The sequence below is a fragment of the Euphorbia lathyris genome, chromosome 8 (assembly GCF_963576675.1).
Source record: "Euphorbia lathyris chromosome 8, ddEupLath1.1, whole genome shotgun sequence".
Lineage (NCBI taxonomy): Eukaryota > Viridiplantae > Streptophyta > Magnoliopsida > Malpighiales > Euphorbiaceae > Euphorbia > Euphorbia lathyris.
In genome coordinates, this window is record NC_088917.1 from 29718540 (window position 1) to 29745105 (window position 26566).

Consider the following 26566-nt stretch of genomic DNA (forward strand, 5'->3'; position numbering starts at 1 on the left):
TCCATGAAGATCGAGTTTAGTTCATTGTAGTATTCAGTAAGAGATTTGCTATTTTGGTTAAACTGAAAGGATTTCCTCATTTGTTTTTTGGTAGGAAATGGAAAGAAAAACAACAAACACCACCTAACCCGGGATTAGCCTAGGGAAGCTAACCATCACCCGATCATCCGACAGAAACGAACAAAGGAAGTTCGGAGAAGAAGAGAAGGTTGAAATTCCCGGCATCCTATCATGGCCCTCCGCAGCAAGGCGATCAGCCACTCTATTTTGCTCCCTGTACACATGACAAAAGGAGATGGTATCGAAATAAGAACACAATCTTCTGATCTCTTTAACAAGGTTTTGGCTGCTCAAGCACATAGCCTTGTTGCTAGCAATCATATTAACTGCTTCAAGGTTGTCAGACTCCATGAGCAGCCTTTTAAGCCCCAGGTCAATGGCCAATCTAAGACCAAAGAAGATACCCCAGAGTTCTGCAGAAAAGGAAGATCCCATCCCCAGATTCTGAGTAAAGCCAGCCACCCAATTGCCCCCTGCATCTCTCAGGACCCCTCCAGCTGCAATTCTGCCGTCCACAAGACACGAGCCATCAGTATTTAACTTCACAAACCCTTCTCCCGGTCTAATCCAACCCAGAAGATGCTCCACGGGCTTCTGGTTAGTACTGGCTAAAAAATCCCATTTGAAACTACTGATAATAGTGTTAATTTTCTTGGAGAAATATTCAGACAGATTAGGAATCACAATAACTTTACCTCCAAACACCTCAGTATTCCTCCATTGCCAAAGCTGGTGACAGATAACGGCAAAGAGGATAGCACCATGCTCCATCTGAGGCAATAACAACCCTTTAACACCATTTAACAACCAATCGTTCTCAGAATGGGAGAAAAAGTTAGGTAGCAACTCGCTTGGAATCACTTTCTTCCACACCTTCTTACTCAACTCACAATCCCTGAGAACATGACAGATGGTTTCAGCCTGAACTTTGCACCTACAACAAGTATCTGCCTCAATTAGGTGGCGTCTCTTTCTTTCCACATTAGTTAGCAACATATTCTTAGCGCTAAGCCAAAGGAAGCTCCTAATGCGATAAGGAACTTTTAAAGCCCAAATATTCTTCCAAAAGATTGAGGGAGGGGTATCCAAGTTAGGACTGAAAGCTTCAAAAGCAGATTTGCAGGAATAATTACCATTGTGAGTAAAGGACCAACAGTGCCTATCCCCATCCTCCTCTTTACTAACTCTCACTCCCCGAATTTTCAGGAGCGTTTCCAGATTAAGGTAAGATTCGAATCTCGACCAAACCCAATCTCCCTCTAAATCCACCACATCAGCGATACTCCAGTTTCGGATCTCCCGAGGCAAAGGAGAGTTACACACTTCAGATAAAGGAATCTTTCAAGCCAGGTATCATTCCAAAAACTAATAGATCTACCATTGCCCACCGACCAACCAATCTCAGAGAAGAACTCCGAAAACACAGCGTTAACCCCTTTCCAAAGGAAAGAACAGTTAGGAGCTCTCTCTTTTGGGCCCCCAAAAATCTTAATTCATAGGTTTGAGAAGAATCAGACGCATCCAAATAACCCCTTTTGATTGCATCCCCCATTTCCTTGGATGTCCCAAACTGGACAAAATGTGACATCATATTGTCACTCATTGAATTAATGAGTCATGACTTGACTAATGCATTTTCATCCTCCCATTCATCATATTCAAGACTATCGATGGCTGGTACAACGAATTTCCCATTGATGTATCCTTTTTTTTTTCTTCCAACGATGTGCATCTCCAAATTTTTTAACCAAACCCAATAATTAGAGCCATCCAATTTTACATGAATGGATGAAGGAATATATTTAATGGTGACAGAGGAGAATTTCTTGCTGGTAAAATTTTCACCATCAGTTTTAGGAGGCATACTGGTGGTGCGACTAGGGTTTTGAAGAAAAAAGGAATAGCTTATGCGGCTAGGTTAAACCTTTCTCTGATATGCGAATGGATTATGCCAGGATAGGTTATACGGCTAGGGTTTTGAAAAAGGTAATATGTTATGCTTCTAGCTTAAACTTGTATCTGATACCAACTAGAAAATAATCAAGCAGAATACTTTTTTTATTTACCTTTGAAGGATATTTATACAGATTACAGTATCCTATATGTGGTAGAAGTATTATACAAAACAAACTCCTATATATGGTAGGACAACTATACAATAGACTAAATAAGAAAATGAGCTAAACAAGAATAACACCAACTAATAACTCATACATCAATAGATTATGTTATCGCGGTCATTTTAATCTAATAAAGATTACTATTATTCTAGTAATCTTTATAATAAAATCTTGTTAGCTTTATAATAAAATCCTCTAATAATGGTTTATTATTCTAAATGTCCCTGGTGAATTATTATTGTGGGAATGATAATGAATTAAGACTAGTGTGAAGGTTAATTGATGTTCATGTGATGAACATATCGTATGGAGATACAATTCAAACTCATGGGTACATGTTGGGGAACATGGAACTGGACAGACCCATTATGAGTTTATTACATGGGTTAGTGTCACAAGTGATCTCAATTATAATATTGTCATTAAATCCTTAGATATGAGGTCACTATGGATTCCTATATAAAGTAGTGTGTTTTGATACAGTCAAACATTGTCTTTAACCGGACAACTATAAAGGTTATGATTGGACACAATATGGTTCATGCAAAGGAATATGAGTGACATATATGAGATTTATCCTTCATATTATGAGAAAGGTATCATATGATCCCCTCGATAAGTGAGACTGAAATATGCATGGTAGACATAGCAGTCACAGTGGCTGATGGAAGACAACTCTTGGTTAGCTCCAAATGCACAGAGTTCTCCTGGACCGTGCATAATTCCAGGTTTAGCTTTGCTGTAAGAACCCTAGAATTGGGGGATTATGACATAATTTTGGGCGCTAATTGGATGAGACACCACTCTCCAGTTACCTTTGATTTTGAAGGCAACAAACTCATTATACAAAAGGATCACAAAGCATTGGAGCTGAAGGGAATAGTGGAGTCTGCTCCTACAAAAGTAATGTCCCTTAAATCTAACAATCATTTAAGTAAGTAAAAGATGGAAATGGATTACCTCTAAGTTATTTCTACTGTATGTCTGAAGTTTTTTCTGAAACTGAAATTGTTAAACACTTACCATCTATTCCACCCTTATATCAAGAATTAATTGAGCATTATCAGCACGTATTCCTTCCCCCCTACTCAGTTACCTCCCAAAAGGTCACATGATCATGCTATTCCTTTAAAACAGGGCACAAACCCTACAAACGTCCATCCTTATAGGTATTCTCATTACCAAAAGAATGAAATAGAAACACTAATAGCTGAAATGCTTACTAATGGTGTCATTCAACCAAGTTAGTCCATATGCATCTCATGTACTCCTAGTTAAGAAGAAAGAGGGTACTTGGAATTTTTGTAGATTATAAAGAGCTTAACAAGGCAACAATAAAAAAAACAAATTCCAAATTCCCGTTATTTAAGAGCTTATAGATGAGCTTAAGGGGGGCTGAAATATTCTCTAAAATCGATCTTAGAGTTGGTTATCATCAGATTAGGATGAAACTAGGGGATGTACCTAAAACATCTTTTAGAACTCATACATGACTATGAATGCTTAGTCATGCTTTTCGGTTCAACCAATGCTCCAGCCACATTTCAATCTCTAATAAACATTACTTTGCCCCTTACCTAAGAAAATTTATACTAGTATTCTTTGATGATATTCTTATATATAGCTTTAGTGAAGAAGAGCACCTCACTCACTTGGAGACAGTTTTCAAAGTGCTTTCTTCTCATCAACTATTTGCCAAGGGCTGTAAATGTGATTTTGGAATGCCATCTGTAGCATATTTGGGTCATGTGATATCTAGTGCAGGAGTAGCTACAGATCCCTCCAAGATAGAGTCTATGGTGAATTGGCCTTTCCCTTCTTCTCTAAATAGTCTCAGAGGTTTTTTGGGCTTAACAAGATACTACATGAGGTTCATACAAGGCTATGGGGTCATTAGCAAACCCCTAATAGAGATGTTGAAGAAGGATAATTTCTGTTGGACTTCTAAAGCTCAAGCAACATTTGTTCAACTCAAGACTCTCATGACCACTGCCCCAATCTTTGCACTGCCAGATTTCTCACAACCTTTTGTTCTTGAGTGTGATGCTAGTGGCACAAGAATTGGAGCTATCCTCATGCAACAAGGCAGGCCAATCTGTTTATTATCTAAGTCTCTTATTCCTCGAAATAAAAAATTGTCAGCCTATGAAAGAGAATTGCTGGAAATCTTACAAACATGCATAACTTGGAGGCATTACCTTGAAAACACAGTTTTTGTGTAATCAAAATTGATCATGAGACTATCAAGCACCTATTGGAGCAAAAGCTTCATACTTACTTACAACATAAAGGAGTTTCTAAGCTATTGGGGCTTGATTATACCATCCAATAGAAGAAAGGAGTAGAAAATAGAGTAGATGATGCCCTTTCAAGGCAACATGAGGAGTCAACATCTGAATTTCTAGCTATTTCCATGCCAATCCCCTCTTGGGTGCAAGATGTTCAAAATTCTTATTAGAATGACACCTTGTTTTCCTCTCTGACAGATCAGCCTGCTTCTCACCCACATTACACTTATACTAATAGTCTATTGAGGTACCACTCGAGACTATACATTGGTTCTACTGCTTCTCTCAGAGATCAAGTTATCGCTACTTGCCACAATTCACCCATTACTCGACTACAACATCACTTCTATCGGCCTAACAAGTCCAATTCAGTCACTTCTTGGGTTGCTGCTTGTGACACTTGTCTAAGATGTAAGGAAGGCCATGTTGCTTACCCTGACCTACTACAATCCTTACCCATCCCATCTGCTGCCTGGCAAGACATATCAATGGATTTCATTGAGAAATTGCCTAAGTCCTATGGGTATAACACTATTCTAGTTGTGGTTGACAGGTTTTTGAAGGCTGGGCATTTCATTGGGTTATCTCATCCCTTCAATGCAGTAGAAGTGGCTCAAGTTTTTCTTGATCATATTTTCAGGCTACATGGAATGCCTAAATCAATTGTCTAAGATAGGGCTCACATTTTTATAGGAGTATTTTGGAAGGAGTTGATGAAGCTTTTGAGAACTAAACCGCAGTTCAACAATGCTTACTATCCTCAAACTGATGGCCAATCTGAGAGGCTAAACCAATGCCTAGAAAATTACTTGCGAAGTATGTGTTTCCTTCATCCTAAGCATTGGCATAAATGGCCGAGTTTAGTAGAATTCTAGTATAATTCTACTTATCACAGTGCCCTGAAGATGTCTCCCTTTAAGGCCCTTTATGGAGTTGAACCTCGGCTTCCTATCTTGCCTACTCAATCCTCCAATGTAACTTATGTGGAGGAACTTCTACAGGAAAGAGATAAACTCACTACCCAGCTCAAGGAATGTCTTTCCACTGCTCAAAACAGAATGAAGCAAATTGCTGATGCTAAGAGGACTGATATAGAACTTGGGGGTGGGAGACTATGTTTATCTCAAACTTCAACCCTATAGGCAGTCATCCATAACCCTCCGTCAGTCAATGAAACTCTAGGTCAAATACTATGGCTCGTACAAGATTCTAAAACGAATTGGAAAAGTGACCTACAAACTTCAATTACCTAGCACATGTCATATACACACTATTTTCCATATCTCTCTACTAAAAATAAACCACATCCCACTCAACCTACCTTAACCACCTTACCCCTACTTCTGCAAGTGAAATCATGTTTCAACTTTCAATTTCTCAGTTGTTAATTCAATGGGAAATATCAATTGATGCTACATGGGAAGACCTTCGATTAGCTTTAATTCTGTTAAGCTTATTATTACTGTTGTTACTCTTGTTATTCTGTTATTGCTTATTTTCCTAAATGCTCTATGAACTGTATTAGTGATCCCCTTCCTTTTTGGCTTATTGTGACAACTGTTGTTGTACTAGCTGTACTAAATTACGATTAGGAAATCCCTTTATAGGGTCATCCTATTTCTTCCTAGTCAATAATTCATTTTACAACAACAACAAAGCCTTAGTCCCAAAATGATTCGGGGTCGGAAATTCACTTTTTTTTCTTGCATAAAAATTATTTCAATCAAGGGATATAACGAGGGAATGTGTATATATGACATTAAATTTTGAGCTTCTTCAAAGATGGAATCTAGTTTTTCCTCTTTTGGATTTTTTAATTTTATGTCATCCTCTTCACAGTCTAAGTTTCTTCTTTTTTTTCAAAATTTTATGCTTTATAAGACACAAGGGATAAGAAACTCAAAATGTGATGAACATTTAATAATGTAGACATGCATTGCATGTGAAAAGTTGGGAAATAAATTAAGGGAAGAAAAGTGAAAGATTAGAGAAAAATGATGGGTAAAAGAAAGGAAGTGAAAAAAAGGAGGCATTGATTTGAAATGAGTTAGTATTAAATTCCCTAGAACTATTCTTGTATGGTAAGTTTGTCAGTGTGAGTGTCAGACAGAAGATGAATATTGAATTGTTACTACTACTACTACTATTCTTATCCCCTGCCTCTGCTTCTGCCTCTGCCAGTAACACATGCCATTTCACCTTTTTTTAAGGTACAAATACCCCCACTTCCACTTCCCACTTCCATTTCCAATATTTCACCCTAAGCTAAGCATGTCTTTTCTATTTCCTCTCTCAACCTAATATCTATTTGACTCACTCAGGTGGGTCTTTCATTTCTTTGACATTTCACTTTCTTAGCTTCACTTTCCCTTTGCTTAGCTTCATTCAGCTTTCCTTTTTACATCCCCCCTATTTCTAAAGCTATTTCCCAAAGATTCACCATCATTTCCACAATCTTCATACTGCTTTTGTGCTCAGCTAAGTTCTAGTTTACTTAAATAAAACTAGGCTGCTTCGATTTCTCGTTTACGAAAGAAAGGAAACGCCATCCGCAGTCAATTAATGCCGCCATAGTTGGTAGAGGCATCCATAATGTCTAGAGGTCCTTCAGAAATGTTAAAATTTTGGGCCATACCACAAGTTTGAGATAATTCAATCAAGAGGGTTAGTTTGGAAGTGAAGGAATAATAAGTAACATAAATGAAGAGTTAATATAGATGCTTCCCAAGAGAGAAACATAGAGCAAAGTAGTAGGTGGGGGTGGGGGGGGGGGGGGGGGGGGGACCATACCCACTTGCTACCCAAATAAGTATGAGAACAAGAGACATGCTTCCTTTTTCCACCACATTCCTCTTTTCTCCCATTTTTGATACTTTTTTCTCATTTTCATTTATCCTATATTTGAAAAAACAGCTCAGCAGGATGCAAAAAGACCTTCTTGCACATCTTCTGCATTAACTTTTCCTACAATATAATTTAGCAGATCATATAACATTTGAAACTGTCCAATTAAAAGCAAGACATTACATTGATGTTTTATGTATCAATCAGACCTCTTTTTTCTAAAAGATCCAAGTTTTATTCTTCTAGTCAGAATAGTCATACTATTGATGGGCTGCAAAAAAAGGGTGAAGCATGCAGGAGCACCTTCTGATATAAATAAAGATTAGCATTACACATGATTTTTTCTAATTTTCTCCTATGGCTATAATAGTTGCCCTTCACTCTTCTAACCAAACATTATGGCATATTTTGAACTTGCGTTCAACTTACAATAGATTTAATATATAATTACAGGCAGACCTTGTCCGCCCTTGCTATTCCTTCTGGAAAAATGAAAGCACCAGATCTGTATGTACAGAGAACATCTGTGTGTCTACAAAGAGCTGCTTCCAACAAATTTAAACCAAAACTATTGTCAGCATGCTTTCTACTAATACCAATAAAATGCCATCAAACATGATGAAAATCTGTGCTTGCAGTTTCAAAATAAAGAATGCTAACAGCGGATAAATGAAGAATGCTATCATGAACTTATGAAGAATATCAAAGGGACATACCTTCATGAATGGTCGATCACGATGGGGAAAGGAGTCTATAAAACTCTCCTTTAAGAGCAATGAAACCTACAAGTAGCAGGGGAGTAGAGATCAGATTACATCATTTTATGATGATTGATTATGTTAATTCTGAAATCAGCATGATGCAACTATTATGCAAGGTGGAACCCTACTGTCCCATTTTTTGCAGTATTTCCCAATCTAGCCTAGTGCTGTTAATGTGTTTTCACTTGACACATGATTAAGGGATCTCTGTCCTCAGCAGTCAGCACCAGACAGTATTGATATAATTTTATGTTTGAGGGATCATTAAACATGTTGAAGGATACCTATAACCTCCCTCTTACAATATAAAAATCAAGGCGCACTTTAATCTGCTAAATATTCCACCTATGTCTTGTATCTTTTCTGGTTAAGCATAAGTGGTATGTTTCCAATCCTTAATATAACTTCTGCTGCTGCACATTTCTACTTTGGTAACTGATCTATTAAAATTTTGAAACCTACTTTTACAGGAAAAACAAAAAATAATGGGACCTTTTCTGGTGGAAAAAAGATGTACTAATTTATCTCCTCTTCCTCAATGCTAATATTTGCCCATGATAACTAGCTTAAGCAAATGCGAGATCACAGATTTTCCAAGCGTGAATGAAAACTGGAACACACAAAAAAAAAGTCATCATTGTGGAGAACACAAACCTTATCGTTGTTTGATTGTACATTTGTAATTGTGTGTGAGCGCAAGTTTGAGCAAAGTGAATCCAAGTACGATCTTAACACTGATAGAAAACCCTTGGCAGCCTCAATCTGTACAAATAAATACGCACATGACATGATAAGTAACAGACCATCAGAAACACCAGCTCCATTCGACATAATCGGGAAGGTGGACTTCTTATGAAGAAACAGACTAGAGCAGAATAGCGTACCTGTACATCTGTGCACTCATAAACTGGCCTTTTCCTTGCCAAATAACTTTCTCCCACAAGTTTTGCATGGTGAGAACTCAAGGAAGAAAATAACTCCCTCTGTTTTGGCAGTTGTGGTATTGTTGATGACTTTACCTGTCACATAAATAGGAACAATAATCAGAGAGCGCACAGGCCATTGGTCCTAAGCAAGCACACACAACTGTTCTGAGACTTGCAACTAAAAAGTACTAGACAAGTAGAAGGTGGACAAGCAACGTAAGAAAAACAACAAGGGTTTAACACAGCTCAAAGCCAACAAATCCATACAACATGATTAGCGGGTGCATTCAATCAGTATATTGTAGATTGTTTCTCAACAAAACCACCAAGGGGAACTCAGCGTCCAACATATTTCCATAAAACCTATTAACCCTCCACCAACAGACCAACATTCAGATATCCTATACTATGAGACTTGTTGCAGACCAGTCTTCAATTTTATTAAAAACTAAAATAAATTCATGGTTATATTACAAGCACTACAAGGTCTCAAGCTACATTATCAAAAGAATTGTGGAGGAAAATGAACTACATATGTACCTAGAAGTTCTGATGGGTTAAACTAGGTTACAATTACGGTAGACTTCATACAACTTTAAGTAGAGTTGCATGTGTTTATATAGCCAGAAGGATTTTCAAACACAATCATCACCAGTGTCAAAACAGTAATAAAAATGCCTGCTAAGAAAGCTAGAGAAATTTGGAGAAAAAGGTGGGAGAGGAAGTAATGGCTAAGTAGTAATCTGACTACGTTGCATAGAAACTGAAGCGCTTCAAGTTTAGGAAACCAGAAGTCCCAAAACTTGTACGAAACGTTTCGGACTGTGTTTGCGTAATTTAAAAAAACTGGAAACTCGTTTTTTAAAATTTGGAAGCTCGTTTCCAAGGATATAATGTGTTTTGAGAAGTGGATCAATAGATATACCATTATATTTTTATTATTTACTTGTTTTACCCACGTTTCTGTTTCCTACATTTTTTAGAAGTATTGTTTCCCAGTTCCCATTTCAGTTTCAGTCTCCGTATATGTAACATAGATTATTGCATTCGGAGACAAATACCTCAAAGTAAGAAAAAGAAGTTTCAGAATATAAATTGCTAAAATATGCAAATGCAGACCTGGTTCTTGTTAACGTCAACAAGAATGGTATTCGCTAGCTTTGACTGCACTTCACTTGTTTTGTTCTTTACACCAACCTACACAATAATATAACAATCGCAGCCAAGTTAACCCAGTCACTATCAAAACAACAAAAGGTAGTAACAACTATGAAAATCTATTGCCTCATCATGACAATTAAATATCAAAGTCCAAATATGAAGCCTATTGTACTTTATAGAAAATTTAGCTTGACAAAAAAAAAAGGCTGTATTTGGAATTGATTCAGCCAACAAAAAGAAAATGCTGAATCCAAACACACTAGTGAAATACATTTTACATAACCATTTCAAGCAAGCAGAATGTGAGCAGACAAGGATAGTGAAAATTTAGGAGGCTCACGACCAATACTTACAATGTAAGGAACTGGTGCATCCAAAAAGTCCAACATTTCATCTGGTAAAATCTGGAAATTATACAGACAATTAAAAGTGTGATAAAGCTTGTGCCACATGATCATCACTCAGCCAAACTGGCAAGGCACCTGAATCACATACCGGCATTAATAGGCTTTGCCATTGATAGGGACGGATCAGAGGGATCATTGATAATACCGATGCAGATAATATTCCCTGCATAACGAAGTGTATAAATTTTATTAATGTAAAGAGACAGAAATTATGTTTCTGCCATCATTAATCAAACCAGGAAAAATGATTTATGTTAATTTAAGGAACCACATGTAACTAGGTAAGCTCTGAAGTTAAACTATCACCCCGAGCTCTAACCTAGCTACCTTTAAAAATGCAATACAACCATTCTCACTCAGCAGCATTTAACAATAGATTGACGACTCAAAACTCTAATTGTTTAATCACAATTAGGTGCAGGGAGCAACCATGAAGAGATAACTACACAACATTTTGAAATTGGGATCAAACTAGTTCAGCACATTCATCTCATTTTGTCAGGTAACATGTAAATAATAAGAGGATCAGAGTCAGTTTTTCAAGTTTGACACATGCCAGTAATACTTACCAAATTAGAGCAAACAAACACAATCGGCTTCTCCAGCAGTGCTCCAGCAACCAAAGTTAATATCTGCATGCAAGAAGAGTTACTACTCAAACTAAGAAACCAACCATGCTAAATACAAGTGTACGACGCCATATGAAGTAAGAAACATTCATATCTCAAATAACCAACACAAAACAGGACATTCATGGGACTGCAAAAATAATTAATGCAAAATATACAGAAGGAAAAAAAAAATCCTGAACTATGATTTTAGAAAGTACTTAATTTGAACCAAACATGAAGTTGAGAGAGTAATCTGCTATTTCTGGCAGGAGAGCATCGAAATCATATCTACACTTGGGACAGTAGATAATGACAGCATTCGCAAAATGGAGAGAGAGGGCAATCTGCTATTTCTGACAGTAGAGCATCATTCTTAGTCATATCTACACTTGGTACAGTAGATAATTGACAGCATTCGCAAAACGGAGAGAGAGAGAGAGAGAGACTATCTGCTATTTCTGACAGGAGAGCATCAAACTCATATCTACACTTAGGACAGTAGATTATTGACAGCATTCACAGAACACAGGGAGAGACAGAATGGCAGCATTCGAAAAATGGAGAGAGAGAGAAAGAATGGCAGCATTCGAAAAATGGAGAGAGAGAGAAAGAGCTGATCAGATAAGCTTGAAATGAAGACACAAGTGTGCTAGATATATGTTCCACCTCAGGACAGTAATAGTTTTCATATGTCAAGAACCATACGTGGCAAAACAAACTTATATAAACAATTATTTCCAGATAAAACACAATCTCAAGACTTCAACATGCACATACATTCTCGAGACGCAAGGATCCACATATGCATGCAACAGCCCATGTTGATAATGCAGTCGCTTCCTCCTCTGCCATGAGTGCACTGTGTGCCTGACAAAATCAGAACAATAACATTTATGGGTGTCATGGAAGTACCAAAACAAGTACAATGCATATTTTTCCATTAAAGAAAAAAGCAGTATGAAAAAATAATGGAAAGAAGCTGACTTTGGATAAGCTTAAAAAGCTATAATTGAATGTACCTCAGCAAATTCCAAGCTTGTATTACATGATCTCAAATCAACTGTTGAGCCGGCAATATGTAAAACTGTTTCATCTGGTCTATGATATTCCAGAGGATGAAGATGTTCCAAAGGATGGAATATAAGAGTTGAACCCCTAGAAGGGAAATGTAACTGGTAATATTTGCATATTATCTGCAATGATCCATGGTTGTTTGCCTGTAATTTACAGGGAAATCAGCAAATCTAAGGAAACAAGAGGAATGGCTAACAGACAGAAATATCACAACTACAACCAAACACTCAAACCTTAGACCATTCAAGGATATCTGTGTGATCATTAGAATCTTCCTGGCCAGAAAAAGATGCCTCTTCTGTCTCCGTATCATCAATATCACTCCTAAAGTTCCTGTCTTCACTAGGAGACCCCTGGAAACTGAATAAAAGGAGAATGTAAGGCAGCATACCATTGAGAGTATAAAGTCCTTCCCCCTTGTGCATTCAGCTGTGTGGATGTGTTAATAATGTGATAGATCCTCATATACCAAGAGAAAGGGAGAAATTTTTTAAGTAAATCAAGCAACCAAACAAGGCCGGCCCTTTGCACAATTAACAAGAAGAATACATGGCTTCAACCTGTAGAAACAAAGTTTCCCTTTATATCATAACCTAGGAAGCACCGACACTTTTAGTATGTTAAGTACGAGTGTCGGATACTCCGGGGACACGCACCCGACACTCCACAATAAGTGTCCTCTCTTTTCTTTTCTTTTTTTAATATGGGGACACTTCGGGGACATGGCTTCTGAGTTAATTAAGTAGAATATAGGGGGTTCTTTCTAATAAGTTTACAAAAAAGAGAGGTTGATATACAAAATAAAACCCTAATAAAAAAGAAATCAAAATCTAAAGAAAAGAATATAGCAGCCAGCCTTTTTTTTTAGTTTGAAGTATTAAATATTTCTTTTTGATGAATTAATGACTTATTATGGATGTTATTTATGATGTATAATACATATAATAAATTTGGCGTGTCCCCACCCTACCCGTGTCTCATTTTTTTAAAATGCCGTTTGCCGCACCCACACCCATAGTTGTTAAAGGCGCGCCTCAGTCAAGGCTCACGGTCCTGAGCCTTGAACCTAGAATGAGGCTCTGTACAAAAGGCTCGCTCCTGGGAGCCTGGAGCCTAGTGCGCCTGGCGGTTTTTACTTAGGTTTTTATTTTTATTTTTACAGTTTTCTCTAAAATAATTGTTTGATTAATCTCAAACACTAATCTAACTTAAATAAGATTAATCTTAACCCTTAATTTAAATAAGAATATGAAGAGTCTCAATCACAATTAAATATATAAAAAATAGAGAAAGATTAGGAGAAGAAGTCAAGTAAAGAAAGAAGTATCCTCCACTTCAGGCAAAAACAAACTTCCACAGACACAGAGTCAAGAAGAAACAGAGTGATGATGATCTTGATGATGATGATTATTAGTTTTGTTGTGTGTGTTCTTTTTGATTGACAATGAATGGTTATTAGTTTAGGAGCATTAGTTATAGTTAGGTATTTTAGGTCAAGACGTTAAGTATATGTTAGTGTCTCTCTATGAAGTATGAACTTAATTTGGTGTTTTTGACATTTATGATTTAGTATTATGTTTTCATGTGGTTTTGTTTTGTTTGTGTGGTCATAAGTGTTTTCTTTTTTTTTGTTTATGCTTAACTAGTAAAAGAGTATATATTTTATTTTATGCGCCTCGTGTTTCTAAGGCGCGCGCCTCGCCTTGTGCCTTGAGCCTAGGCTCCAGACCAGAACCCCTCGGAGCCTTAGCGCGCCTTGCGCATTTAACAACTATGCCCACACCCATACGAGTACCCGTGTAGGTGCTTCCTAGATTATAACCCAATTTTCTCTGCCCCAGCTTTTTTTACTGTTTGCCTCCACAAAAATTGATGATATATCTCATTGCTAGAACAACACATAAAAGGAAGAAACCTCAGCATTTACTAATGTAATACCACCATTCCATCGTTACCAGTATACACTCCATGCATTGTGTTGAACATTAATAAATGCTTCCCTTTGAACAAAGCCAGAAGCATCACCCACTTCTCTTTATATGACTATAGAATATACAAAATGATATCACCTATTTATGAGAGAATGCACCCGATGTTGACTATGTCAAATCTTGTAGCTGCACATGAACTCACTCACAAAAGAATAGAATTCTTTAATCAATGTAAGCCTCAGATTCTCTTTATTCACCTTAGGATTGTCAACTAATCAATTACTTCCACAGGAATCCTACTCTGAACCCAAGTAAATGGGTTCAAGATTAAGTTGATAGATTTATGGGGAAACAAATTTCTCCCAATTGCTTTCAACATTATAGTTAGGGGAAACAAAAACTCTAAAATTTACTTTTACTGTCACAAAAAAATTCACTTCACACAGAAAGCATTTAAGATGAACTTACAAAAGACTCCAGAAAAAAATACTCCATTGTCAACCAAACTTCTGAGAAGTATGGATAGATGAGATACCTGGAGGAAGATTCTGAGCTTTCATAATGATAATAACGTAGGAGAGGCAGAACAGCATGTGGTACACGCCTTTCTTCTGCTTGCTTGCTGGTTAAATCATCATCAATCTCACAAATTTCAAGGTTTCCACCAATTTGTTCGCCTTTGTCAGAGACTGTCCCTGATTCAGAGTCTGCAGGGACATTATTGTCAACGGATTCTTTTGACATGTGAACATGCCCATCAGGAATTTGATGCTCCAGGTGACTCTCATTATCTGCAACACCTCCAGGTGAGTCCAAATTTTCAACTATCCCATCAAGCATTTCCTCAGCTGCCCTATAATTTGGTGATGTAACATCCATATTGTCCTCAAAATTTTCTTCTTTGCTATTAGCCTCCAAAGGTTCCAAGTCGAGAACATCAATGTCTTTTGTTATCCGTTCCAACCTTTCCTCCATAAAGATACTACAAGAAAATGTCAAATGTCAAATAGAAGTGATATGAATTTTTCTAATTCAAGTGTTAGATTTTGACGTATTTGTGGCAATTGTTTAGTAGGATTTCTGAGAAATAATAGATAATCAATTAAAAACATAAATGTTGGAACAGTTCGTCAAATTAAATATTGAACAAAGATGATGAAAATGAAAAGAAAGAAGTCAAATAATCATCACTGTAAATAATTGCACCTGTTCAATACACCGAAATGCAAATCAAAACATGGAAGCCTTGAAAGAATGCAGTAACATCTGCGTGTAGTTAGCACATAACGGCTTAAAGATGAGCTGGAAGACCGCTTATCTGAAATCATGGAAAGCAACCCAGAGGGTTTTTGAACAATTTCATCAACTAAAACGCAGCACCCGTACAATGTAGAATCATCAGCAACCTGGGAACAAAAAGTTCAGGATAGACAAAAATAACATTACAACTAGAGAAGGGCTTTGCCGTTGCATTTTAATTCAAATGAATAAATCTGTCATATTGTTATGTGAAACCCAATTTAAAAATCTAGAGTAATCATACAATGAAATGTCCAGCTCTTTATAAACTGAACATCCAAACTACATTTGAAAGAATAATGAAAAGGTTCAAGGCTTCTCCAAGTGCCAAAAATGAAATAGAAAAAAGTACTCTTCAAAATTTATCGGTCATCTATTGCCACCTCGAACATAAATAAATTGAAAAAAGCAAGATAGATTTGAGATACCAATAGCCAGTAGGATGTCAATGATTACAGAACTAATACATCACATAGAAAAATTCATGTGATCTTAAATGTCAGATACTAATATGAACTGGGCCTTTAAATATCAGCTTAAGCTTTTAGTTCAATTGGTTCCATGACATGGTATGGTGATCAAGGGTTCGAATCCTGACAACCTCATTTGTTGATTTAATTGCAGGACATCGTAATATGGGCTTGTGTTGTGCACGCTTCAAGCCTAGTTGGCATTCGCATGCCGGGCTGTGTTAGGTATTAATATGACTTGGACTTTAACTATCAGCTTAAGCTTTTAGTTCAATTGGTTCCTTGACATTAAACAAAATGTTAAATTCCATGGAAATATGCTTAATATATGAAAAATACCTGCAACCGGAATACAAATGACAGGTCACTCTGTTTAAGGTGCTCCTACAAAAATAAAATGCAACATAAGTGAGATGATTGTGTAACATTACATGGCTAGCTATTTTCACAGATAGATAAAATACCAGCACAGTTTCATCAGATAGTAAGAGAGTTCCGAATTATATTGTAGCACATATACCTGTCCAACAAGAATTTCGTTCAACTCACTCATTGAAGGAGTTTTCTCAACAGGATGAACCTAAAATCATAATTAGCAAAAATCAGAAACATTTTCATGCAAGAGTATGCATAAGCAGAGAAAGACCAGACAATATAAAGATAATGTTCTTGAGCAAGTTAAAAAAAATGAAAAAAAAAATGTCTCGCAGTTGAATGCATAATAACGTACAAGGTACACAGAGGACAGTGATGCTAAAACTCTCATCAGAGAGAACCATGCATGAGCACATAAATATTTCCCAACACATTTTCAACTTCTATAATCGGTTATCAATTTTCAAAAGGAAAAACCATTTGAAACATCAGGAAGTATTAGGTAGCAATTGTTTCAATTCAATGATGATGATTGTAATATCTTACTGTTGGGCATTGATACTTGTAAAAGGAGCCTCAATGTGTCTATCCCATACCCAAATATGAATAGAAAGGTAAATTCAAGGACCAGCTGAAATTGCAATTGCATATCCAAGATTTCAATAAGCAAACCTCATAATTGTCTACTGTTTGCGAAATTATGGAAAGAGTGCATCAGAATCAGCCATATTCGAAATCAAGATAATCACTGATATAGTTAATCCTCGCGATCATCATATTTTAAATCTTTATGCGTCTCAAGAAAAGTTCCTGATGCTCGTATTAAGAAAAATCTAATTAAAATGTCTCGTGTCCACAAAAATGGCACTATAAAGTAAAGATATGTAGAGACTACAGAGGAAAATGGAAAACATAAACAATAAACACCTCAGCATTTCACATAAGAAAACCAAGTATACTATATAAATGAGAGGAAAAATAAAAACCCAGAAAGCAAATTTCCAACCTCAAGACCTCCAGGGAAGCAATAAGATACTAGATCCTTGTATTTAAGAGGCAATTGTTTGTCAGGAGGATAAACAAATAAGACCTGTGGGTAGAAAACACACACTATGTGAACCAAAAAAACAAATGAATCTCCAAATAGAGATAAATCAATATATTTTTTTAATGAAAGCCCTCACCTGAGGCTCAAGAATGGGTTCTACACGAGATTGGCTTTGACAACCAAGTGAACTGTCCAACTTCCGGGAAACATATTGTCTCTGAAGTGCCTGAAGATCACAATTAGGGTGAAGTCCAACAACTACCATGCTCTCAAAAAGCCTTGATGGCTCCTTTAAAGACCTATGATCCTGCATACTTAAAAACAAAAATGTTACCAAACAGTAGGAAACTAGGTCTCTGATAGAAAACACAATAGTTACCCAGAAAACACACTCAAGCTTAACCAGTAAGTTATCGAATAAGATGCAAGATATATAGAATGGTAATGATATATTGTTAATATTACTTAAAGGAATGGAACAGTAGATGAAACTCTTAGAACAGAGTGAAGAGCTGGAAATGGAAAGATGACCCAGGGACACAGCCCCACCTCACACAGCCAAAGACTGGAGATTCCCAAAACAATATCACAAAAATAGAATCCCCATGACAGACCCTCCTTACTCTTATTTAATAGCTTTCCTAAACAGACAGTACCAAGGACCACCTCTCACAAAACTCCTCACGTGACTTGTTTCCCTTTTCCTTTCCTCTCATAGACTTTCCAAATCCGAGGCCTAACAGTTGCATTGCTAACATTGCCGCCCTGAGAAAAAACAGTCTTGTCCTCAAGACTGAAGAGAGGAAACTGAGTGCGAATGTTGATCTCATCCTCCCATGTAGCTTCTTCCGCTCCCTTTCCGGTCCATTGGACTAGACATTGCTTAATCTCTTCATCCTGTTGATTGATTTTGCGCGATGCTAGGATCCGTTCTGGGTGAGAGGAATCAGTAAGCTCTACCTCGAAACCCTCGGGTAAGGATGGTTCAACTACTTGCGGATGATCAGCCTTCTTTAACATGGATACGTGAAAGACCGGATGTATTCGTGAATGAGCTGGAAGTTGGAGTTCATAAGCAACCTCTCCAATGCGTTTGACAACCTGAAAAGGTCCATAAAACCGGGCTGCCAGTTTCTGGTTCACCCGACGAGCTATAGATTGTTGTTTGTGAGGGCGAAGCTTCAGATAAACCCAATCATCAACCACAAATTGGACTGCACGCCGATGCTTGTCGGCTTCTTTTTTCATTGCCTGCTGTGCTTTTGCTAAGTCAAATTTCAACTGGCTTAAAACTTCCTTCCGATCATCCAATTCCCTAGCCACCCATTCGACTTTGACCTCACCGGGCACGAACTGAAATGGTGTTGGAGGTTTTCTTCCGTAAACTATCTCAAAGGGTGTGATTCCCGTGGATACCCGATATGTCGTATTATACCAAAATTCTGCCCATGGTAACCAATTTGCCCAAGTGCGAGGTTGTTCAACTGAGAAACAACGCAAATAGGCTTCCAAACACCTGTTAGTTACTTCTGTTTGTCCGTCAGTCTCTGGATGATAAGCCGATGACATATTTAGTTGTGTTCCCTGCATTCGAAAGAGCTCTTTCCAAAATCCACTCATAAAGATGGGATCTCTATCACTGACGATGGCGTGAGGGATGCCGTGTAATCGGACAATTTCCTTCACAAACAATTCAGCAATCGACTTGGCAGAATAAGGGTGCTTAAGAAGGATGAAATGTGAGTACTTACTCAATCTGTCCACCACGACTAAAATTGCATCAAACCCTTTCGATTTAGGGAGGCCTGTGATAAAATCCATTGAGATATCATTCCAAACCACATCCGGAATCGGTAAAGGTTGAAGTAGGCCGGCCGGTGCTAGAGTCGAAGTCTTAAATCGTTGACAGATGTCACACTTTCGAACATACTCCTGGACTGATTTACTCATACCGATCCAATATATGTTGGCTGCTAATCGTCTGTAGGTACGATAAAAACCTGAATGGCCCCCGGTAGGCGTGGAGTGAAATTCTGCCAGTAGAGACGGAATGAGAGAAGAAGAAGCAGAAATTACGAGCCTGTTTTTATATAGCAGCACCCCGTCCTTGAGTTGGTACCCCTGCCTTGAATTCGGATTTTGTTGCAGCTCGCGTCTGAGCTTAACTAACTGAGGATCAAGTTCGGCTTCCTTAAGCAGTTGAGCTCCGTCCTCCCAACGAGGAGAAGAATTGATCATTGACATCTCCCCTTCATCAGTTTGCCTTGATAAGGCATCTGCTGCTGAATTTAACTTCCCTGGTTTGTAGAAGATATCAAATTGATACCCCAACAATTTAGCAACCCAATTCTATTGGTCACAAGTTGAAATTCGTTGCTCCAATAAATGCTTCAAGCTCTTTTGATCTGTGAAAACTCTAAATTTCCTCCCTAGTAAGTAAGTTCTCCAGTAGTAGATGGAGATGTTGCCCATAGGATTAAAGCTGGTTGGTCGAAGTGGAAGAGTGCTACGGGTTTCCTTTGTGATCCCGGCATGCCTAATAGATTGAAGGGAAAATTCTACCGGACGGCAATTAGACCAGCATTGTTATATGGTACGGAGTGTTGGGCAGTGAAACACTGCCACATCCATAAGATGTCGGTGGCGGAGATGCGTATGTTGAGATGGATGTGTGGTCACACGAGAAAGGACCGGGTGCGTAATGAAATAATTAGGACAAAAGTAGGGGTTACATCTATTGAGAATAAAATGAGAGAAAACCGACTAAGGTGGTTTGGCCATGTGAGACGTAGAGCGCTTGATGCGCCGGTTAGGAGAACCGAAGAGTGGCAAAGGGATGTAGTGGTGAGGGGTAAGGGAAGACCTAAGCAAACTTGGAGGAGGGTGATCGAGAGTGATATGAGTTTATTGGGAATTGAGGAAAATATGGTAGTGGATAGGACGGAGTGGAGGGAGCGAATCTGTGTCGCTGACACGACTTGATTTTCACGGTTTTATATGATGGTTCATGTTAGCCGACCCCGAATCATTTCGGGACTAAGGCTTTGTTGTTGTTGTTGTTGTTGTAAGTAAGTTCTCCAGTGTTGGATGGCCAAAGCTAAACCCATCATTTCTTTTTCATAGGCTGATTTGGATAAATTCCTTTCAGACAAGGCCTTGCTAAAGAAAGCTATGGGCCTCGAATTTTGCATCAGCACGGCTCCAATCCCCTTTCCGGAAGCATCGCATTCGATGTCAAATGATTCAGCAAAATTCGGCAATGCTAGGACTGGGGCGGTTGTTAAAGCTTTCTTCAAGTTGTGAAAGGCATCTTGAGCTCCCGAACCCCACATGAATCCATCTTTCTTTGTGAGCTCCGTTAGAGGTTTGGCTATTTTCCCATAATCCTTGATAAACTTCCGGTAGTATCCTGTTAACCCGAGAAATCCGCGGACTCCTTTAACTGACTTCGGTGTTGGCCATGCTAGCACCGCTTCAATTTTGGATGGATCCATCGACACTCCGTTCCCTGTTATCACATGACCCAAATATTCGATACTAATACTCCCAAACTGACATTTTTTTAAATTAGCCACAAACTGATTCTCCATCAAAATTTGTAACACTAACTCCACATCTTTCAAGTGAGCCTCCCAACTCTTGCTAAAGATCAGTATGTCGTCGAAGAATACCAACACCGATTTCCTTAAAAGAGGCCGGAATATCTCATTCATTGTTGCTTGGAACGTTGCAGGGGCGTTAGTTAGGCCGAAAGGCATTACCAAATACTCATAATGCCCGTTATGAGTTCGGAAAGCGGTTTTCTCGATGTCCTCCCCCCTCATCAAAATTTGATGGTATCCCGCCTTCAAGTCAATCTTGGAAAAATAACACGAACCACACAACTCATCTAACAATTCATCCACCACCGGAATAGGGTACTTGTCCGGTATAGTCGCCTTGTTTAAGGCTCTGTAATCGACACAAAGTCTCCAAGTTGCATCTTTCTTCTTCACCAATAAAACCGGGCTGGAATACGCGCTATTGCTATTACGGATAACCCCTTGTTCTAATAAGTCTTGCACCTGCCTCTGAATTTCATCCTTGTGATGATGAGGGTATCTATACGGCCTTACACACACCGGTTTACTCCCAGGAGTCAAATTAATTGCATGAGAAATCTGTCTCCTAGGTGGCAAGCCTCTGGGTTCCTGGAACACGAGTTGAAATCTCTTCAAAAGCCTACCCAGTTGGTGCTGCTGCGTTATTTCCAGTTGGTTCCTTTGCTTCCCCGCTTCCCTAGTAGCCGTTTTGAATTTTTCCTCCTCGCCATCTAGCCACGCTTGCAATGGGTAAATGTTACTTCCATTTGGTGTTGTATCTTTTAACTCTATAAGCTTCCCTTCCTGCCAAAACCTCATTTTCCGCTGCTTCCAATCATGCCAGACTTCTCCCAATGTGCGGAGCCATTCCATTCCAAGAATCAAATCAATATTGCCAAGGTCAAAGATGAGTGCTTTAATCTGACAATCAAATTCCCCCATTGCTAAGAATATCTCAGGGCACTGCTCAGAAATTCTAACCCTGTACCCATCTCCTAATCGAATGTTAATTTCGGCACCCTGCTCCGTCTTCAAGCCCAGGGATCTAACCAATTTTCTTGAGACGAAATTATGTGTTCCCCGCTATCCACAAGGGCTGAAATCGGAATTTCGTGTATCTCACCGTTAATTTTGATGGTTTTCAGATCATCATCGTGACGATTCCCCGTCAATCCGTTCCATTCTAACACATGGCATTCTCCTCCCCCATCTATCTCATCTTCTTGTGTCTTGAGTTCCCCCTCTGCCAGAACGATTTCTCCATCGCCATTAACTTCTTCATCGTCCGCTAGAACGAGGATACGTAACTTCGCTTCCGGGCAACGGTGTTGGGGCGAATACGGTTGACCGCATCGAAAACAAAGCCCCTTCTTCTTCCTATCCTCCCAATCTTTCTGTGAGATATGTCGCGTTCCCCTGTTTCTCAACATCTGTTGTGTTAAAGGAGCAGTTCCTGTTGATTTAATGGATTCTGCTCTTGGGCTGTTAAAAGACTTGGTCACAGACCCAGCCCAGTTACCACTTTCTTGGCCCACATGGTTACTACCTTCTCTATTTGCATTATTTTTCCACGTGCTATTGTTCACGTGACTGCTTCCACTTCTACTCTGCGATCCCCAGCCAGGAACCCTAATTCCGCCGCCGCCGCTTCTGAACTTGTTTTTAGAATCAGATGTCTCCGCCGTTCTGGCAAGGCGCATCGCTTCCAGCCGTGTTAGTGGGTTGTGCATCCGCACCTTATCCCTCACCTCTTCCTTCAATCCTTTCACGAAATACCCTACATACTGTAACTCGTGTTGCCGTGGAACTAGAGATGCAATCTGTTCGAATTCTTCAATGAACTCGATCACTGTTCCCCTTTGTTGTATTCCGGCGAGCTCCTCGTATGGATTGATGATCTCCAGGCTACTGAAACGCTGCAACAACTCTTCTCGAAACACAGCCCACGTGAGTTCGGAGATGGACTCGTTTAAAATGGTGAACCAGTTTATGGATGATCCGCCCATGCATATCTCTGCCATGGGAATCTTTAATTCCTCAGGAGATTGATTTATCCTGAAATAAGTTTCAGCTCGAGTTAACCATCCTCTGGGATCGATGCCTTCAAACATAGGCAACTTCACCCTCCTTCCAGCCAAATATGGGTCCGGGTCTGAAGAGTTTGCATTGTTGTTGGGAGTCTCTCCTCCCATTTCGAGGTGTCTCCTCAATCTACCATGCCCGGTGCTACCTTCAGTACCTCCTATTCTCATTCCTCCACCATGAGAATCCGATTCCTCACCTCCATCTGGTTGTTTTCCTTGTTTCTTAACCCAGTTCAGAAACTGAGCACGGAATTCATCCAGAGATAACTGCAAACTGGACATATTCTGATTCAAGGCTGCAACTTGCTTTTCAACTCCCATAAGGTTCTTCTCTACGCCTGATATTCTGGTATCTGTGGCAGCGAACTTGCTCTGGATCGGCGATTCCATCTCGCCGGTGGTTGTGGACATCCGGCAGGTCGGACCAAATTGATAGAAAACACAATAGTTACCCAGAAAACACACTCAAGCTTAACCAGTAAGTTATCGAATAAGATGCAAGATATATAGAATGGTAATGATATATTGTTAATATTACTTAAAGGAATGGAACAGTAGATGAAACTCTTAGAACAGAGTGAAGAGCTGGAAATGGAAAGATGACCCAGGGACACAGCCCCACCTCACACAGCCAAAGGCTGGAGATTCCCAAAACAATATCACAAAAATAGAATCCCCATGACAGACCCTCCTTACTCTTATTTAATAGCTTTCCTAAACAGACAGTACCAAGGACCACCTCTCACAAAACTCCTCACGTGACTTGTTTCCCTTTTCCTTTCCTCTCATAGACTTTCCAAATCCGAGGCCTAACAGTTGCATTGCTAACAGTCTCACTTTGTCTAATAGTTAGTAAAAAAGCAGAAAACCATCAATGGAAGTATCAAGCATGAAGTTTTCACAACACCTCAACTGAGAATTCTGCAGTAATTCATCCATTGATTGAGGGAAGCCGCAAAAGAGTAAAAATATATAAAGTTCTAGAATGATGGTTCAAAAATCAGCCAGCTAAAAACATTTCATATAAAAAAATATAACAAATGAAGAAACCCACTTATTAAAAATAATACCAAGTACTGTAGTTGAAACTTTGCCCATTGACGCTTTTGGCTGGTCAGAATTTCTGGATTGTAAGTTGCAGCTTTCACTTCAGGAGGAGGAGATGAGAAGCCTTTTAGCACCCTTGAAACATGACGCTGTAGCTTCTGAAACTGGCTATCACCATGATCATCTTTCGATGAAAACACTACAGAGGGCCTTGGTGAATGGGGAGCAGTAGCTGCAGCAGCGGCAGCTGCTACAGCTCTTGCGACATCTTCAGTAGTCTGCAAAAGAAGTGAAGCTCTCCAACCAGGGCTACCAGTATCTTCATTTTTAGCCATCCCGGAAAAGCTCGTCTACAGCTATATATAGCACAATATGCTAAGAGTAAGTAAAATCTAACAATACCTATTCAAGTAAAGAAGTAACTGTACTCTAGAATCATTGATCACAAAAGCAAGCATAAGTGCATATTCAAAGCCATGGCAGTTGCTCAAAAATCTCTAGAGAATGGCCATTACAAGGAGCTCTCAAAATTTTCGAAAACTGAAACATCTGAATATATAAATAGCATCAAATAATTTGAAATTACAGTGGTATATTCATATCATATCATAAACCCCACAAGACAACATGCATACAATACTCAAACCTGCATAAAACCCAGGACACTTAAAAGATAAAACCGGCAATTAATGAAAATCACTTTATAAAATCTGACATTTCTAACCAAACAAATGAATAATTGAGGAATAAATTTGAAACAAGAGCATTGACGCTGTTCAATGACTATTTTGCATAAACAAATCAAAGTGTTCTAAAAAAAGATACTGCAGATACCCAACCCAACCAAACATTGTTAACCTAAATCACCAAACAAATCGTAGTTTGCTCTTGACCTCCAACAACAAAACCCTTATTTTATAAACAGGGTTTTGTTCAATGGAAGATTTATTTGAGTTTTTTAACTAGCAAAAGCTAAAACACTATGCTTCTGTTATTGAATTTTTCTTGCACTTATTGCTCCAGCCATAGAAATAGAAACCCATCGCCTATTATAAAGTTTACACTTCAAGCAAGCAGTTGTCTCTACGAATTGTTACTACCGTTGAGTAGATTATATCAAAAGTTACACCAGTTACACAGCTCTTAAAATTGAAGCAACAGCATAAATATTAACCAAAAAGCAATTCAAAGTGAATATTTTCTGCCAAAAAATCCATAGTTGTCACGTTTTCTTATATTAGAAATCTCCACACCAAAAAAAAAAAAAAAAAAAAAATCTTATCAAGCACAAAATCAAATCAAACTCATAGCTGATTTATGATTAGAAACAGACAGAAAGAGAATGCGTTCCAACCTCAAAAATTCACAAAAAAAAAAGGTAGAAGAATAATTACAGAGGAATCAAACAATAATTGCATAAAAATGGAATAAACTAACCTTGAGATAAAATTAGGTACAGAAGTAGAAGAAAAGCTCCAGATAAGAAGATAGCTCAGGCGGCCATAACAAGAAAGAAGGAAAGACCAAAAGAATTAATATTTCTTTAATCGGTTGAAAAAGCCCACAACCAGAGAGAGAGAAGTGATCAGTTAAGAGGATAAAGTTATGTTAACTTAGAAAAGAGAAAGTTTAATACTTTGATTAGGGAAAAGAAGAAAGGGAAGAAGAAGTGAATTGGGGTATGTTTGGCCTCGTATTCGTCGATGGCGGTCAGTTTCTTCTTCTTCTTGTTGGGGTTGGGATTCGTAGGTTGAGTTTGTTTGTGTGAAAACGCTTCAATACTACATTCACTGTATAACCAATTTTAATTACACAGATAGATAGATAATTAATTACATCTTAATTAATAAAGTTTTTTTGTTTGGTATTTAAGCATCCTATGTGCAACTTTTTCTTTTATTTACTTATATTTATTTATGTAATTATTACCTCATGTTCAGTTTCATCTATTACTAGTATTAATTATTAGAAAAAATTAAGGAAAACTAATTTTCACTTTTAGTGTGTGTTTGGTTTAACTATATAATACTGTTGCTATTTACTGTTTGTTATTAACATTTGTTGCGGTCGGAAAATCAGATATTCACTGCTTTTGTAAAGAGCTACTTTCATGAAAAGACAAATAAAAATATTTAACCAAACATCTAAAACTCTTATTTTCAACATGAAAAAGCAAACATGAGGTAGAAATGGAGTAAACAAATACTTTCTTAGTCCACTATCTAAAAACAATATTATAAACAAATTGAATTTTAGTGACTAGAGGAGTGATTAAGACATTTTTCTATAATAATACTCATCATATTCACTACTTATTTATTATTTTATCATTAAAACTAATAAATATTTCGTGAGAGTAGATACACTGTAATAAATTATTAATAAAAATTGAAATAAGAAGGTACTAGAAGCTTCTCAATAATAGGGAGTATAGAAATATTTGAGGAGACTAAGGCTCTGTTCTTTATCGCTGAAAAAA

General features: G+C 38.1%; 1 protein-coding gene across 2 annotated transcripts; it reads right to left on the reverse strand.

The window, feature by feature from the left end:
* Positions 1–7457: 7457 nt before the first annotated feature.
* LOC136202631 (uncharacterized) lies at positions 7458–25885 on the reverse strand. 2 transcript variants are annotated; one of them, XM_065993375.1, is made up of 19 exons: positions 25525–25885; positions 24111–24437; positions 17512–17682; positions 17334–17417; positions 16473–16532; positions 16292–16336; positions 15390–15589; positions 14719–15165; positions 12486–12612; positions 12198–12395; positions 11956–12045; positions 11137–11199; positions 10656–10730; positions 10514–10564; positions 10119–10196; positions 8958–9092; positions 8728–8835; positions 8029–8094; positions 7458–7854 (listed from the first exon to the last, which is right to left on the reverse strand). In XM_065993375.1, the coding sequence occupies exons 2-19, from the start codon at positions 24420–24422 to the stop codon at positions 7786–7788; spliced, it is 2379 nt and encodes a 792-aa protein (XP_065849447.1). In that variant the 5' UTR covers positions 24423–24437; positions 25525–25885; the 3' UTR covers positions 7458–7785. The 2 variants fall into 2 exon arrangements, with proteins under 2 accessions (XP_065849447.1, XP_065849446.1); XM_065993374.1 differs by having other exon boundaries at positions 24111–24443.
* Positions 25886–26566: the final 681 nt, after the last annotated feature.

What these genes read in the sequence shown, in the direction of transcription:
- LOC136202631 (XM_065993375.1), bottom strand. Translation starts at nt 24,422, where the DNA reads ATGGCTAAAAATGAAGATACTGGTAGCCCTGGTTGGAGAGCTTCACTT. An exon ending in AACCCATTCTTGAGCCTCAG is followed by an intron (nt 17,418 to 17,511) that starts GTGAGGGCTTTC and finishes TTCTACCCACAG; the next exon opens with GTCTTATTTGTTTATCCTCC. An exon ending in ATGCACCAGTTCCTTACATT is followed by an intron (nt 10,197 to 10,513) that starts GTAAGTATTGGT and finishes ATTATTGTGTAG; the next exon opens with GTTGGTGTAAAGAACAAAAC.